General features: G+C 37.5%; 1 protein-coding gene across 1 annotated transcript in view; it reads right to left on the bottom strand.

Moving 5' to 3' along the window:
- PRMT3 (protein arginine methyltransferase 3) overlaps positions 1-18,746 on the bottom strand; it is a 48,344-nt gene that overhangs the window by 4,598 nt on the left and 25,000 nt on the right. The window contains exons 11-14 of the mRNA XM_042882727.1: positions 14,902-15,089; positions 12,436-12,522; positions 4,077-4,127; positions 3,800-3,887 (exon numbers count right to left, since the gene is read on the bottom strand). Coding sequence (XP_042738661.1) covers positions 3,800-3,887; positions 4,077-4,127; positions 12,436-12,522; positions 14,902-15,089 — 414 coding nt within the window. The remainder of the gene's footprint in view (positions 1-3,799; positions 3,888-4,076; positions 4,128-12,435; positions 12,523-14,901; positions 15,090-18,746) is intronic.

The raw sequence follows: 18,746 nt of genomic DNA, 5'->3' as shown, positions 1-18,746 counted from the left end.
ACATAATACTGAAGTATTTCAGTATAAGATCTAAACACTCAGACAGACTAACTGCCAGTGTTGTTTTTGTGTTTTGTTTTGGTTTTTAATGTTTTTCAGTTTGTAAGTTTACAAACAGCTAACCAATTATAGAGACTGGGGAGCTAACGATAATCATGGATTTTATGGGGGGTTGGTCATGTAAGCCCTTCTATTTTGCTGTGCTGGCCCCTTTTAGCTCCACTGATAAACAAATCAAGGCTTTATTTCCACTGCAAGGCAATACCAAGAACACAAGATGCCGACAATATGCTGTTTTATTGCTAATAGATTTTGCTTGCATATAGATACGGGTTTTAACTTAATGCACTGTTACTGAACAGATTCTGTCACCCTTTTAAATAAAAAGCTTACAAAAATGATTTTATTTACTAAGTGCTTGGGTCAACCAAATGAAAATGATATGCTGTACGTATTTTTCTGCTTCTGAGATGAAGTAGGAATATCTCAACAAACAATAAAAGGAAAAGATCCGCATTTGGAGCGTTTGTAAGAGAATGGCATGGCTCTGGCATCTGAATTTCAATTTTTTAAAACAAAGACTTTTTCAAGCTATTATAAGAGCTGCTGTGAAAAGCCTTGTACTCTGTAGGGAGTCCACAATACAATACTCTTGTTTGAGAAAAAACAGTTTTCTGGCAATAAAGTATCACGTGGCTTCTCTATTTCTACTGCATGCTAAGCAGTTAAAGTCTATCCAACATGCTGATGTTTTTTTTGGTTTTAGTTCATCACACATCAGCTTCAAGTCTATCAGGCCAGTCTGGGAGGAGGAAAACCAGTTCTTTGAATACGTGACTAGTAAGAGACTTCCCCCACTTCTAAAATAAATCTAATCAGCAGAAATTATCCACTAAAACTATACACAAAGCACTCTGTCATGTTTACTCATCAAGCCAAAATTCAGTAGCAAAGCACACATAGCAGATGCAATTTTGTCCTTCCAGCCTCCACACCTTTGGATCTAGGTTAAGCCTCTCTTATTTCCTCTCTCAGAGGATATGCAAACGCTGCACACCTAGCAAAGGCTGCAGCAGGAATGGCAGAGCAGGGAGAATTAATTACAAGCCCCATCCTTTATCTTGTAATGGCTTGATTCTGTTATCACCAGAATCAAGATCAAAATATTCAATCTTTTTTATGACTGAGAAAATAGATCTATTTATACAACAAATAACCTGGAGTCAAAGAACTGAAAAAAATTAAGAGGGTTAACATGGCAGAACAAAAGAATTCTGCCATGGCATGAAGCAGCATTTCTCTGATAAATACCCAGCAGGTTCAGATACCTGTAAGCTCAACCGATTTTGCAGAGCAAATCCAAACACAGTTTTACAGTCACTTCAGGCTTATCCCCAAAAGCTGTAAAGCATCTGATAGAACTAAAGTCGATTTTATTATTTTGGTCAGAATTGGAAATCTGAAGGAACCATTTTTCTTTAATGGAAAACAAAATAAAACAAACAAAAATCATGATATCCAGAAGACATATTTACTGAACAGGAGAATGTATTTTATACCAACAAATCTGTTTCATGGCCCATTAAAATAATGGAAACAAGTGCCCCCACTGCACCATAATAAATCAGTCAGTATTTAAATCAAATACTTAAGTAAGCAACTCAGTCTTTAAAACAGTTTTAAAAATTGAACAAAATCTGAAATTGGACCACGTGGCCTATGCTGTGTGCTGGTTTACCCCTTTTGCCTTCCTTCATTGAATAAGAACTATACTTGGCTATTTTTTAAGCATGAACTTAAAGTAACACGACTTGGAAAAAAGATTTTTGGAATGCTGAAGGAGAAGACAACAATTATTTAGAAATAAAGCAACACTCTTATGTAAGTATAAGGGAACACTCTCTGCCCTGATGGACTTCTATCCTCCATGAACAACAAATACCCCACAGAAATTAATAATAGAATTACAAAGGAGAAGGAGATTAGGTCCCAGTTTCTCTCAGAACCTTGCAATAAAAATGACAGCTCTGAAAACAAAAATGGTAATTCTAAAGAAGATGTAAAATTAGATGGAATAAATAAGAGGGAAAAGGGGGCTTAACGATAAAGAGAAGGAAGCAAATAGAAAAAGAGAAACATGGCAACAGCAAGATTTGTTACTGTTATAATTTAAAGAAATGTGAGCTAATAAAGAGAAGGGAAGAAGTTATGACAAAAGTAATCTTGAAGGTCGACCAGATTGTGTTCACTGCTTCAAAGCACAACATTTCTGCAGTTGTCTTGAGAAAGTCATGGCAAGCAGACAAAAATTCTAGAACCAGACACACCTCCCAATAATTTCAGAAGTTTTGTAAATGTCAAATGATCTATGTAATATTTAATAATGTGCATATTCCAACAAATGTCACTGCACTTCTAAAAAATTCCCTTCACACTCTATGACATTGAAACGTAATGAACAGCAGCACAGAGAGCTTAGCCAGCCTCATCTAGAAAGAGAGGCTGAACAGAACAAATCCAAGCACAAATGCACGCAAGTACTTGTGCATCCCAAGTAGCGATAGGATTTAAGAATATGTAAGTGTAAGTTATTTGAGAACATAAATTCAAGCATGACAAAAATGATTTGCCATGGAACATAGATCACTGTGCCTTTACGAAAGGAGCACCTGGTAAAAAGCTCTGATGGTAACAAGCTACCTCAGTTCTTCTCCACATCACCACTAAGCCTCTTGACTTCAGCTTATTTTGCAGAATCCACATAAATTTCTGCACACTTCTCTCCCAGTACACCTGATCTGCTTATAAACTTTTCAGTTCGAGGCCACATATTACCATGAGTTTATTAGCTGACAGAAGAACCAAACCCCACTGCCAGATCCTCTCTGCCCTGATAACCTGTAAAAAAACCATGGCCTTCAATATGAGTAACACTGCTTTGATGCATGTTTCTCTGCTGCACAACTATTCCATGATGGTAATGGACACGTTGCAGTGTTTAAAAACCAAAGGATATTTGACTACTTGCATGGAAAGTTACTGTCAAAACTTAATAAATACAGCTAAATAAAACCTAATAAACATCAGTTTAGTCCCCCAAACTGTACTTCAGCAATTCGCTGTCTGAACTTTGGGTTATCTCTGATGACAAGAAAAGCTTTTTTACTTTCTTCACATCTGAGCAACAAGGAGCAAATTACGGTACCTATCAAGTTTATTTCAACATTCAGCATATCCAAATGACATCTCCATACTTCAATGGGTCATGCTCTTGGCTGTGAGTTCTCTGAAACCACTTTCTATTACAGAGTAATCCCACAGCTCCAGGTACAAGACTCTTCCTCGTACTCATGATTCACATTAAAAAGTGCAGCAAAGTTTACGAGTGGTACAAGGATCTCCATACAATCACTGATACTTAAGAACACAACTAGCATCAAAATTAAGAGAACATTAATAGCAGTACTCTGGTCTTAAGTTTTTCTTGCATCAGAGAAAAATCATTTGAAACACAAGTGAGATTTCTCACTGTACTGTATGGTACTATGTAAGTATTTGATATGTGCCCATTTACGTATACATTTGTCATTAAATTTGTAGAATATATAGATATTGCCCACTGCTTTGCTTAAGCAAAAAAAAAAAAAAAAAAAAAAAAAAACCCTAAAGAGTAGCTGAAGGACTTTATTACTAATCCTTTTTAATGCTTACATAACTCTTGAAATGTTTTAGATTTAGATTTAATGATAATACCAGTGTAGCACAACTGCTGTTGCACCAGGACTGAATTTAAATATACCTGCTTCTACAGGAATTGGTTCCTCCAGAAGAAAAACTGTTTGTTTCCAGTGTGTTTTGGTACACAGGGGACCAGTTGAAAACAAGACCTGTTTGAAGAGTTCAAGAGTTTGATTAGAGAACAACAGTTTTAATATCAGACTACATCAATCAATTACTAAACACACATGCATATGAGTGTTGCTACAGCAAAACAGACTTGCTGCCAAACACTTTGACAAAGGGCTCAAGAAGTATTTTCTCTTGAAGTTATTTTTAAAATGCATACCACCACATACCTTGTTGTGACAGCCCTTCTCGAAAAATATATCGAAATAACCTGCAATTGCCTGTAGTAAACAAAATACAAATAAGATGAAGAATGACAGTAAAAAAACCCTATAATAAATATACAAAAAAATATGGATACATAATCTGAATGATAGCTGATTTACTCTTGTATTTTTTTCTTTCTAGTCTAAATCCAGAACAGACAACATGGTGGCAAATATATCTTAAAGCAATAAAACATTATGTTGAATCACCAGCTTTAGATTTTCAACTAATAGCAATCTAGAGAAGTCTGGAAAGCTCAGAAATGAACCAAGGAGACACTATGGGATCTTCATGACAAATGAATACCAGGATGTTGGAACTGCCAACTCTTCCATCCCTTAAGCAAAAGGTCCTATCACTCATTCAGCGCCAAGAATCTCATTCTCAGTTGAATTATATCCTTGTCTCTAATATGCCTTTTTCAGTGAAGATTGAGAAGTTTGACACAGTTTTATTGACCCACTGAGACTTCTTTTACTGACACAGAATCTTTTCTGGATACTAGTCAGATATCTAAGCCATAAAAATACCTATCAATCATTGCATCAATACTGTTGGTATGCTTGCAAATAAAAGTTAAGATATGATTACTGGATAAGGGAAGATAAAGGTTGAGATAATAAAAATGCATTAAGAATTGAAGGAAAAAAGAATGGCTTCCAGAGAAAATGAGACTACCAAGTTATGTTTTCGAGTAGAAAGCAAAAACACTGTCCCAAACTCCAAGAAGACATATCACAGCTAGGGGGGCTGCAAACAGCTAGGCACTCGGCAGCAAGAAGTAACATCTGACATGCTACCCTGAGAAAACATCCCCAGATAAATGTTTTTAGGGGATTTAAGATGAAAGGAGACTACAGTTACAAGCAAAGAAACCATCCCTCTGCTACTTGCTTGTTTCCTGTGCTCATGGATAGAGGATTCTGTATGATTCTGTAAAGAATCCGGACAAATAACCATTTAATTCCTTGCATTATTAATGTTCTCCCAAACTAAAAATGCTAAAGCACTGCCCTTGACTACCTAAATCAAGAGGTTGTATCAGTGATAATTAGACATCACAAGGTCTACCAAAGGCAGGGTTCCAGGGATTCTACATTGTTTTCTGCACTGATTCATTAAATTATTTCTTGCAGCATTCTAAAACGGATCCATTCCCCTCAATACTGAAACTGAAATAATTGTTGAGCCAGAAGAAAGACCTAAAAAAGAACACAAGACTTTTGTTGTGACTACAAAGCCACTGATCCAGGAAGCGTGTATTTACCACTACAAAACAAGTTTAAGATCAAACTTGCAGAATAATTTAATTTTGGCACTTAACAGAAATCACTTGGTCTCCTACCAAAGACAGAGGGAGTACACAGAGCATTTCCATATGTAGGTTTGATAAGTAGCAAAATAGAAAATATTCTTTTCTCTAATTCTGCACAGGTTCCCATCTTGAATTTTCCTACAACTACTCAGCCAAAAACAATGTAACATTTTCTTCCTTATTTTTATTTTTCATAGATGAGAACTTGTATGTATATTACCAAACCAATGTTTGTTATCATAGGTCTTGGAATTAGTAACTATATCAAAATCGTCTGGACACAAAAAAAAATTGTCACTTCAGAGAACAGGCTGAGAACAAGAAACATTATAGAGAAACATTTCCCATTATGCATTTTCAAAAATAACTACACTGTATTTAGAATATCACTTGATCTACTTTCTCACAGACTTCCCTCAGAGCTGTTCCTCACAGCAAAGTCAAAGTCCTGGAAATTCACTACTGAATTTATGCTTCTGATAAGAAATCAGGAAGTCAAAATACCCAATAATGCAAAACTAATTGTGACTTTGATGACAATCTTTTCAGGTTCTAATGTATCTTCTCTTCCATTTTAATTTCTATTATTTGTTAGTAGAGTTTGGTGCTCTGTTACCGAAATGCACAATAAATACGCTCTGCATTTAAGTGCATTTTAATGAAATAATTCAAAGTACAAAGTTCAAAGCATTTTCAGGTGATTTCACTTTAGAACATTACCACACACTGCAGAAGCTACAACAGTTAATCACAAACTTCTTTTAAATATGCACTACTACAAAGAAAGCTATTTCCAGTGCTTGCAAACTGAAGGAAGAATAAGTCCTCCCTTTTTGCAGTAAAATTTAAACACAGAGCTAAAAAGGTAAGGAAAAAAAAAAATCACTGTGCACACATGCAGTAATCTCACGGACAAGGACATATTAAAATGAAACAAAGGGCTGGCCAGATTTTAATGAAAGATGTAAAAATATTTTTAAAAATAACTTGAAAAAAGATTTGTAGTCAAACTAAAAGGAACAAGACAATAATGCCACTGTAAATGTCGGGTGACATTTTGTAACTACTGCATTGGTTTCTTTTGTTTTAAGCATAATGATAACAGTTATTTCTTCCATCGCAGTTTTGTTTTTGCTCAACAGATCATTTACAGCTTCACCAGGCATCAACCATTAAGAACTCCACTGGCAGAAGCTTTCCAGTGCCAGTCTCTTGAATACCATACAACAAAAATGATGGCTTTTAAACTGGTAATAAATAACTAAAACTCTACTTAGACACATGTTCCAGCCTCAAAGGATGCTAAATATAAGAAATGATGCAGAAATATTATTCTTCCTGCTTTCAAGTAGACTGTCAGAAAGAAAGCAGAGCCATGAGGACAAAAACCACAGCCTCAGAATAAACTCCCCACAATTAGCTAGGGACCTAAGAAGGTTAACTACAGAGTTAAAGAAACAATTAGGAACAGATTTGCATTACTGAGATGGCAAAGGCTAGCAAAAGTTTACTCAACAGTTTAAAAAATATATTTTTGAAATTATTATAGTATCCAGTAACCTCTCCTCAGTTTCATCCAACCCAGGCTTTGACAAAGAACTCTCAGAATAGTTTAAGGTCTTCCCCCATCATTGAGGGACACTAAGGTGTTCATGCAAGCATATGATCTGTAAATGAAGCACTTCCTCTCAACGCGACTCATTTCTTCAACATTTTCTCCCCTCACAAGTGATTTATCTTAAACCTATTTTTCCTTTTATTCAAGATCATAAAATCCTTAAGAGCTGTAACGGGTGTACGCATTCTTCACTTTGCAGCCCTTACCTGAAATGGGAAGAAGAGACCAAATTTTAGTGCAGACATATCTGAACAGTAGGCTTATTCCATAACGACTGTCTGTTTTGTGCAGCTTTTTAACAGGATAAAACAAATGAGATTGCTTGACTCCTTATGGGAACTCAAAGGCAACCTTACCAATTCACTTAGGAACAAGGAAATTAAAAATTATCATCACTGCTATCACCTACAGTGAGTAATTTATCATTCTTGCTCTTCACTAGCATCGTGTTCCAACAGTGAGCGGCTACAACAAATACAATTAGACAGCTGGCCACAGAAGTGGGAGATAATGTGCTTTTGATGGAGTTTATCCAAGCATGGAGATGGAATGTTTGTAATCCATGCGGCAGAGTTGCTGCCTTTTTATCACAGTAAAAAAATAAAAAGCACTTGCTACTAAAAAAAATTTTTTTTGTTGTTTTAAAAGGAACACAAATCTGGATCTCAGTGAAGAGGAGATTACCAATAACTGAACAGATCATAAGGCCACATCCTGCTTTGTACTGGGATATTGTGGTCTTTAAGGCAGCAGACATTCAAGGTGTGTTTTGCAGCAGGACCAAAGTCAGACTTCCAACTCACAACTAAAAAATGTATTTCCTCACTTAAGATTTAGATGCTAACGCTCATTTTTGGCTCTCAAGTGCAAGACTGGACATTACGGGACTAAACTGCTTAACAGAGAAGACTTAAAGATACATTTTCCTAACTCAAAACAATTTTCAAGGCAACTCAATTTCCTTTTTCTCTTGAAGGTTTTAATACATCAGTCACGTCCTGCGGTTCATTATCCTTCTTTCACACCTTCTTCCCTCCAACTTCTTACACACATCCCCTGCTCTTTGACAACATCTCCTGGGAGCAATGAAGAGATACTGCCATTTTCCTCCCAAGGGATATTGTTATTCAGCTAGGAAAGATCAACAGTGATGGGCTCACAGGGGAAACACTCACAAACAAAAGAGGAAGTTTGTCAAATTGATTTCTACACTGAGGGTAATCACCATTATATTTTATCTCAAAAGCACACACAGTGATCAACTCAGAATACAATTAATGCAATACTTTCCCAGCAGCATCTATTAACTGATATTAGCCAGATGTCTCATTAAAATCAGCAGTGACAAACCCTAATTCATTACCACAAAAATACACTTTCAGAGACTAATTAAATTTATTTTTGGCCATTATCTTCGTAAGACCGAAATAAAGCTAACATGCACTTAAAAGTGCTTTGAGTCTATCAAATACAATCATTCCAAACAACTGCTTCTCGCTTTTATTATCTTCAGTCTTTGAAATCTTACTTCTAGGACACCCCTAGGATACTACTGAGAAGAGATGTTAAGTGGAAAATCATAGTAGAAAAAAAAAAGCAAACATGAATACTTGCTATACTTGCTCTCAGGAAAGCTTAGATTCCTCCCATCCCAAAATAACTTCTGAAATACTAGGCACCACATACCAAATAATTCAAAAGAACTAAGAATGAATAAACTAAGAAGAGATCAATTTCTCTGTTACGGCTGAAAGTAAACAATTTCAAGTAGTATCTACTAAAGGGGAAAAAAACTGAGAAGAAACTAAGGTCAGAGTTTAGATATGCTAAACATCTTACCACTGTAATTAGAAGGACTGCCTATACTTGAGGTCCTTAGGGGCTTCCAAGTCATAATGAAAGTAAATGCACTAATTAGTTATTAAAGAGACTGCATTATTAGTTTGATTCCTGTAAATTTTTACTATTTAACGTCTGTCACCGCAGAAATGGAAACAGGTTGATGGGAAGGAGCAGCAGACTGCAAGCTAAAAGTTAATTTCTTCAATGATTAGCACTACATTGCAAGCTGCAACAGGCTGAGGCTACAATTCCTTGCTCTGGGTACTTACTGAATTACCTCTCACTGATCTATGCTTCTGCAAAAACAATTTTAGCAAAAGCGGCGACGCTTTCCACTCTGCTGTTACATTTCTATAGAGTGATGCCTATTGTACAACCACAGTAGTATCTTGGAATGATGCAACATGCAAATCCTCACTCCATAGCCCAAATAACAGTGTACACTAGTAACCAATCTACGGTAGGATTCACAACATATTAATGCCATCTACCTGGATTTCTGCAAGGCCCTTGACACGGTCCCTCACCACATCCTTCTCTCTAAATACGAGAAGTGTGGATGTGAAGGATTGACTGTTCGATGGATTAGGAAATGGCTGGCTGGCCAATGCACACAGCAGGGGAGTTGAAACTAGATGATCACTGTGGTCCTTTTCAACCCAGGCCAGTCTATGATTCTATGATTATGATTGTGTAGAAACAAAAAGCAGATGCAAACCAGAAAAACATCAAGCGTTATTTTCAAAGGACAAATCGCAATCCTAGAGCACCTCCCCCAAAATTCTCAAGATAAATGATGGACTTGTATTGTTCATTTGCTGCAAGGTTAGGCAGCCTGATATGATGGATGAACTGTCAACCCCCACCTAAACTTCTACAATTCATCATAGAAAGAGTGGAAATTTCTCTCTAAGTGTCAATAAACCTAAATGATGAAGAGCAGAATACTTTACAGAGTTCTGGCCATTTTTTAAAACCTGCACTCAGTGCAAAATTTCAGACACACCATTCTTCCACTTACTCCCTCACCTTCACCACAGAAGTCACAACATTTAGGCATGTATGTATCTGGATTTACACATCAGTGACACACTTGCCAGGAGAACAGAACTGAAACAAAGTTTTTGTAAATATCTATCGCTAGGAAAAAATGATTTTTAAGAAATAAACTACTTTACTTTATTCAAGCAGTTAAAGCGACAAAGAATTTGGATCAATTTCCATCTGCTTACCAGTTATTCCAGAAGTGGACAAGTGAACTAAATTAACCCATGATTCCATTAGAGCATGGTCAGAAATCAAAGCTGACCTTGCCCCTAGGCAAAAAGAGTTATTTTATGAATTTGCAACTAATTAGCAACTAGAGGGATTTTTGAATGAACAATGAAATTGGCAGATTTAATAAAAATCACAGGTATTGCTGTGTCTTTACTTAATTTGGTGATAAATGATGCACAATTACAAAGTACTCAACTACTACACCAAGTTAATATTTTAAATTACATATATGGGAAAATTTCAGTTTAAAATGCCAACAAATTCACATGCAACCTGCTGTGCAGCAACTGCGGCGACGAATGCAGCAGTGTGAAATAACATGCAGATCCATCCAAAACCAGTTACATAAGGAAGAACGTTTTCTCTCAGAGAGTGGTCAGGCACTGGAATGGCTGCCCAGAGAGGTGGTGGAGTTGCCATCCCTGTCAGTGTTCAAGAGGCATCTGGATGACGTGCTGCATGATATGGTTTGGTGCTAGTGGTGGCAATGGTGATGAGGAGACGGTTGGACTAGATGATCTTGTAGGTCGTTTCCAACCTTGTGATTCTATGATTCTTTGATTCCTCAACTAGCCCTGAGATTTGCTAAGCAGACCTATCATCTCATGAGCTTCATCTTTAAAGAACTTACTGGAATGCTCACCCTTGGACACTTTCAAATAATCAAACATAATGAGAAAACAGAAACACTGATTAACAAATACTGAATGACCAAGAAAAAAAAAAACAAAAAGTGAACTTAGGTAGTTCAGTGTATGTAGTTTACCTATTTTGTTTTTACTATTTTTATTAAACTTAAATCTCTTCAGAGAACAGTGACCAATTCACTCTTCAGCATAATGGTAACAACTTGTCTGAACAGAGAACTTGCGTTTCAGGAAATCAGTGGGCTAGAAAACAGCAACAAGAACAACGCTAAGACCCATTATCATAGAATCATAGAATCATAGAATGGCCTGGGTTGAAAAAGACCATGATGATCATCCAGTTTCAACCCCCTGCTATGTGCAGGGTTGCCACCAGCAGACCAGGCTGCCCAGAGCCACATGCAGCCTGCCCTTGAATGCCTCCAGAGATGGGGCATCCACAGCCTCCTTGGGCAACCTGCTGCAGTGGGTCACCACCTTCTGTGTGGAAAAACTTCCTAATATCTAACCTAAACCTCCCTTGACTCAGTTTAAAACTATTCCCCCTTGTCCTGTCACTATCCACAGTCATAAACAGCCCCCATAAACATTCCCCCTCCTGTTAAATGCTCCCTTCAAGTACTGGAATGGCCACAATGAGGTCTCCCTGAAGCCTTTTTTTTTTTTTCCCTCCAAGCTAAACAATCCCAGTTCCCTCAACCTTTCGTCATAGGAGAGGCACTCCAGCCCTCTGATCATCTTAGTGATGATCAGAGCCGCGCTGCCTGCCTCAAATCACCTTTTATCTCATATGTGCTTTAACAATGCTTCTAGAAGGATCTGCTCCATGATCATCCCAGGCACAGAGGTGAGACTCAGTGGCCTTCAGTTCCCTGAGTCTTTCTTTCTCTCTTTCTTAGAAATAGGAGTAATTTTTCCCTTTTTCCAGTCACCAGGGACTTCACCAGACAGTCATGATTTTATGATGGAGAGCAGCTCGGCAACCACACCAGCCATCTCTTTCAGAACCCCACGATGGATATTATCCAGCCCCATGGACTTGTACACGTTCAATTTCATGAGGAGGGATCAGACTTGTTCCACTGTTACAGTGGGACAGAAACCACTCCCCACACCCTCACCTCAGGGTCCTGGTAGACATGGGAAGCCTGACCACTCGTGAAGACTGAGGCAAAGCACTCATTGAGTACCTCAGCTTCTTCTATGTCTGAGAAAGCCAGCTCCCCATTACCTTCCATGAGAGAGGGAGCACTCTCCTTGGCCTGCCTCTTTCTGCCTATGTACCTGTAGAACCCCTTCTTGTTGTCTTTCACATCTCTTGCCAAGTTCAGCTCCATCTGTGCCTTGGCTTTCCTAATCCTATCTCTATACACACGGACAACAGCCCTGTATTCCTCCCAGGCTACAGGACCCTGCTTCCACTTCTCTTCCTCATACTGTACCATGTCATCATACTACAAGAGTTTAAACTCTTTGTAGAAAGAGGGCTCATGTCACATCTCTGTAATACAGAAATTAAAAAGTTTCAAGACATGGAATAATGAAAAACAAAGGTTTATTTCAAACAGTGCATTAGTTAAAAGGTTCTACTGACCATATAAGAAAAATTAAAATTATCTTACTGTACACTTTGTGCTTGTTCTGACTCGTAGGGTGAATTCTGATGAGAATTCTAAATCAGGAATAGATGCAGTATTACAGTCAATACGCTGTTGAAAAGAATAAAACAATTCTGTCAGATAACAGTGCTTAATAGAAACTGAGACGGCTCTTTGGATGATTTTTACAGGTTGTACAGTTACTTTCATATACAGACATCTCTGTAGGGCAGTATTAACACAGCTTTTTAAAAACGGAAAGAGCCAACTATACACGCACACTGACCAAGTACCTAAAGATCCTTTCTCCCAGATGTCAAATTCAATAGACAGTGAGGAATAATAGATTGGTACTAGGCACTGTAGCTCACCGCATTCAAGAAAGTTGCTTTGAAGTAATGCTGACAGCTTTGCATAGCTGACATTAAGCATCACTCACAGTTATATATATGGGTATCCTGAGCAGCAGCTTGAGCAATCTGGGCCAACATTCAATCATCCTCTCATTAAAAATAATGAAATTCCTCATATTTAAGTGGAATTGCATCCCTGTGTGACAGATTCAGCTCTCATCAACTTCATCCTCTTGGATCACTAGACTTCAAGTACACCCAGCTTGCCCATGCGCTCAGGAGCCAAGACTGGCTTGGTGCTCTACCATCAGGCTTCCCAAGACTGACAAGAGTAGGCTTCCATCCCTTGACTTGCTGGCAGCAGCCTTCTAGTGCATACTGCAAGGCTGTCATCTGACAGCCTTTGCTGCAAGAGGGCGTGGGGCTGATCAGCTTAGGCTTAATCAGGACACTCAGTTGTGTTTCCACAAAGCTGCTTTCCAGACAGTAGGTCCCAGTCTGCACTGGCATAGGGGTTATTCCTTCCCACTGCAGGACTTTGCATTGACCTCTGATGAACTGCACAGAGGACGATTGGCTCCTTCCTGCAGCCTATGGAGGCCCTCTGCTGAACAGCAGAACAACCATGGAAGCATCAGAATGTGAAGTAGGTGTGATAGAGAAGGAACACAGGAGGTAGAGAACAGCTTCTGTATTTTCATATAGTCATAGAACAGCATCCAGGATAATTATGATACTGTCAGATCCAACTGCAACCTGCATTTCAATTTTTTTTTATTTTTACTTTAAATATGTAAGTATCAAATACTTGAAGTTCAAAAAAAAAAAAAACAAACTGTTTTCAGTTAATAAAAAAAATCCATCACAAGTGGCATTGTAAGAAGTTCCTTAGTTCACACACCCAGCTAAAATGCCTTACATTATATATATATAATATATCATATATAATATTATATAATATTATATACTGTTGACAGAAAGCACTTCATACATTACTGGTCAGTTTTTGCTACCTTGTTTTTCTTTAGGAAATATCATTCTTCCTGAAAATTACAGTATAAACTATTCAAAACAAGAACTAGCTAATATGAGAAAGCACATTAAGACACTGTCTGTAATAAGCTAGTGATGAATTTTTAATCTTTCTCTCAAAAATACAATCTATTTGTTTTGTAGAATACTATTGATTTAAACAATTTACCTGTAAGGCCACTTTCGCTCAACTCATTAATTTTACTATTTCGTACTGTAATTTCAAGCAAACAAGCACATACATTGACTACAGTCTATTTTAAAAACCATGACTGTTACCAAAATAAGTACGTACAAAACCATTAAGCAGAGCCATTATGTTAAATGCTGTACAATGTGAAAGTTTGCTAAGCCCATGCAACTGTGCTGGCCAGTGACTGCTCATAATTATATATAAACTAAAAGGGACATGTGTATTGACTATGAAGATAGCCTGGTAAAAACAAGCTCAGTTAACAAAATCTAAGACATCTATAATGACTACCATCTACAAGGAAAGAATCCTGAAACTAAACAAAAGAATGAAGAAATGTAGAGGAAGGTCAAAATTAGTTATTCCCAGGTATTTATACAATCTGGGAGAAGAACCCCTTGAGAACAGCCCTTCATATTAAAGGGATTATCAGTCTCAGCACAGCTATTTTTGTTGAAGAAAGCCATAGATAACAGTGAATAATGCTGCAACTCAAGATCTTCAAAGCTAGCTAACTATGCAGACATAGCTAAGGAATCACCCTGTAACTCCATGCAGTAACTTAACTGAAGAGGGAAGGAAAGTAAAATGGAACTCTGTTGTTCTGTTAGTTTTTATTTTCCACTTCAGTTATGCAACTTGTAACTTATTGAAATGCAAGTAAATTTCATTCTTGATAGAGGAAAATATCATGTTTAGATGGTTCTATCCTACAAGACATCTTTATGGTCTTGTTTAAACTTGGAAAAAAAAATAATAAATATGGTGTCATATAGTCTCAACATCAAGAACCTTACAGCATTTACACATTTTTTGATATGCCAAAGTGTGTCTACATATCTGTTCTCTTCCCCACAAATAATAAAATGGAACTTCTAATCTGACGAATATTCAGAAGGATCTGGTACGTACCTTAATTATGCTGGTTTCAGATATAAGAGTGCTTGGATCCAGCACCTCCACAACAGCTTCTGGAATTACAGCTTTCTTCATGCAAGACATGTCAAAGCCATATACATCCTCCCAGAAACGTAGCTTTTCTGTATGTTTATTCATATCTCCTACAGCTACTAGACTGATGGCGCAAATGTCAGGATAAACTGTAACAACAACAAACAGATGAGTGAAATTTTATTTTCAGGCATGCATAATTCCTTTTCTAAGTGATTAACATTTAAAAAGACAAAAACTTTTTTCAGTTCTTAGACAAGATTTTTTCTGCTGCTTTCTTTTCTGTGTATGTCCACAGGGGAGACTAGACACTTTCCCCACACTACTCTAATAACAATATTTACTCCTTAGGAGAAAATCTCTTTTAGCCAAACCCCACTGCCAGGACACAAATAGAAATTTTCATGTTTGATGAAATATTTTGGAACATCCTATTCTGGCTTCTAGAGACTGCACTGAAATACATTTGATAATTCCTAGATAGATACGCAAAGGAAAATCCAGATAAGGAATCTGCAGTAGCAAGAAAAGACCTTATTTTCAGTGAAGAGCAAATATTTTCACTGAGGTATTTGGTTCCTATTTCTTATTGTGTTCAGCTGATACATGCTTTACAATCTGAAAATGACTTCCAGACACCCAAAAATAAGAGAAACTTCTATCTCTAACCAAACAGCATGACAGGAATCCAAATGACAGAAGACAACCCCCTCACCAATTCTTCCCCCCCGGTTTTACATCAATATCTATCATTCTTGCATTATCTTCACATTTGTGCTCTCCTCTTGCAAGAATGTTTTTAGAAAACCCATCTATTCACAGCTTTTCCAAACAGTAGTGGAAAGTTGACATTTGCCTTTTCAAGAGCTTCCTACAGGAAAGATAATCAATTCCTTACCCACTACTGATTGGAAAAGACAGGTAGAACAGCTGCTATAAATATGGCTGTCTAAAGCGTTATCGAATACTAAGAGAAGCCCATTTTAAAGCTAGTATTAAGTTAGGCTTCCTTCCACAAATAAAATTCCCATTTGCCGTTAGGGCTTTAAAGGCTTCCAAATCACACAAATTAGTGTTTTTTTTTTAATCTGGCTTTAGAACAAAATGCTTCCTATTAAGCACTTTTTTTTTTTTTTTTTTTACTGATACATCAATGTGATGGCGTTAATAAAACTAAAGCAAAGTTTCTCTTTTACTCCCCAAAAAATCTAGTGAACTGTAAAATTAATTTTATCTTCAGCTCTGCTTGAAATTGGCTTACCCAAATGAGCACAGGGGAAAGCACTGGTCAGAAAGGCATTACTTTTTTTGCCTTGAAAAATACTGAAGATAGAAATAGTAAACTAGAATTATCCTGTTATACTGTGAGAGTATGTTTAACATAACCAAAAACATCTTTTGCATGCACAACGTCATTTTTCTCACATTCTGACTAAAACAGAATAATAAAAATCTGCAAGCTTAAACTGGAATTGCACTAGTGAACTATCATCCTCACTTTGCAGATGAGAGCTGAAAACAGAAGGTTTTTCCATGGACAGCCTACAATTAACTCAACAGTAAGAAGATAATTCGATGAGTATCAAAACAGGAAGATGTTCAAACTGCCTTGTTTGAAACAAATTGTTTGGTTCAGCACACCTGACAGCTGTCACACATGCACAAAAATCAGTATCGGGTGTTGAAGTATGTGAAAGTAGCTTCTAGAGCCATCAATAAGGGATTTATATTTCTCAAAGCTTTCATATTGCTGCTTACTAGTGTGAGAACTGCATTACATGCTGTATCACCAAGCATTCCAAACCTCCAAGAGCAACCACGAGCACTCCAGAAATTAAAACACAACTTGACACCACAACATTAAGTGACTACAGGATGCAAGGAATGCAGTGAAAGCATACAAGAGGGGTGAAAGAGGACCCAGATACAGAAAATACTTACAGAAATGTAGAGAAACTACATACAAAAATGACAGCGAAACATGGACTATTCTATAACATTCCTTCCTTAGACTAGCTTGCATTTCCAGCATGTTCTCTTAAGGGAAAAAGTTTCCTATCAAGTGTTCAATCAGACTTTATTAAATCTCTTTATCCACATAACAAATCCTTTAATCAGCAGTGAAATGTCTTCAACCACATAAAGTACAAGCAAAAAAAAACAAACCAAAACAAGAAAGGTAAACATTGCTGCCCAAGCCTAATTGATAGCTCTTGTTCATTCCATCAACAGAACAACAACAACAAAAAAGCCAGACTAAGCCTGTTCTGACTTCAGAAAAATAAATCCAAGCTCCATAAACAAGTTGTGGGCAAAAGATGACAATGAAACACCAACTGCTAAATTTGCAAACCCAATTGCATCCGGAAGCATACACTGTATTGAAGTTTTACTGGGAACGTAAGCACATTATCCAAGTACCATCCTAAATCATGCAAAAACAGAAGAGTTTTGTCAAGGTTTAAAAACATCTCCTTCAACCTGCATTGCAACCATTATCCCTGATCCTCCAAAAGTCTCCTGCTTTTTCTGCAGCTTTGTAACACCTTCCTGTGCAATCTTGACCGAGTTGTCACTTTTTCCCCCTGATGAAAGCTATGATTCAATAATTATTCCTTCTCAAAGATGAGCTGACCAAAATGCTGACTGGACAAAAGCACATGCTCCACAATGCTCTCAGATTCATCGCTTTGACATCTGTGTCCTTCTCGACTCAGTGCCTTGAAGTCATCTGTCACTAGTAGCAGCTCACGTGGTGAACAGTACACAATGGGAAACCCTTTCTCCCTTAGCAATGCCTCACAAATTTCAGGACGCTGAAGGGTAAGACAGTAGTCCCCTGGATATGCAGAAATAATTCCAAGTGAATACACCATCTTTTTTATACAAACGAGCGATTACATTTTGAACTATACCTTCCTTGCCTATGTCACTCCTAACTGATGTGCACTGCACTCAAGTACATGGAAAAAATATGCACTCAAGCAAATAAACAGCTTTGAAGAACGAACAGATGGGTCACAGGCAGCAAGAATTTTATGTTCTCAAATAAAACTATTGCATACTATACACATTACCCTAGACAGTTTGGCATAATCTGACTCAGTATGCCAATAGGTTAAGCTGAAGTGGCTATGATATGACCAACTGGACACATATCTGGGAATCAGGGTTCTCCTCCTGCCTCAGTCACTGATGGATTTGGCCAAGTCACAGCTGCTCCTACTGCTTTTCTCAGCTTGCAAACAGCCCCTATAAATAACCATTTTGGTTTAATAACTCTAAGAGGCTTCAGACAGAATGGCAGAACTCAGGAGTTTCTCTGTTAAGATGTTAAGTACTGGATGAGCTCTCAGTTTCAGCTCATTCAAATTTGGATGCGCCCACACTGCTGCTGCTGTACATCTATGCTGCAGAAGCACCGGTTTTGTTAAACTGATTGTTGAGCAATTTTGGCACGGATCTTGGGCACAGCCATTTACCTGCTATGCAAACTGGCAGAGCAGTAACAGCAAGCATCTTAAGCATTCTGTTCAAAACCTGACAGTACCAGTCTGGTACTGGAATACAGTATACCTAGTAGCAAGAGTCAGCTAACAACCCAAGATCATTCTGAGACCACAAAGGTTAAGCGTACTACAAAATCATCACACTCTCTCAAATGGAAACCGTTGAAGCTCAAGCCACTAGCAAATATGCCAACAATACAGAAAGATCCTAGAGAACAAGATTCTATTATAGTTTCCACAGAGGTCAACAATTTCTGGCTCCATTCAAAAGGCTATGGAAGTACTAGCTAAGAATAA

Source organism: Lagopus leucura, unplaced genomic scaffold (genome assembly GCF_019238085.1).
Source record: "Lagopus leucura isolate 7727_CA_CO unplaced genomic scaffold, USGS_WTPT01 Super-Scaffold_100035, whole genome shotgun sequence".
NCBI classification, from domain to species: domain Eukaryota; kingdom Metazoa; phylum Chordata; class Aves; order Galliformes; family Phasianidae; genus Lagopus; species Lagopus leucura.
Note: the sequence above shows the minus strand (reverse complement) of the source record. Positions and strands in the feature narration are given on the sequence as shown.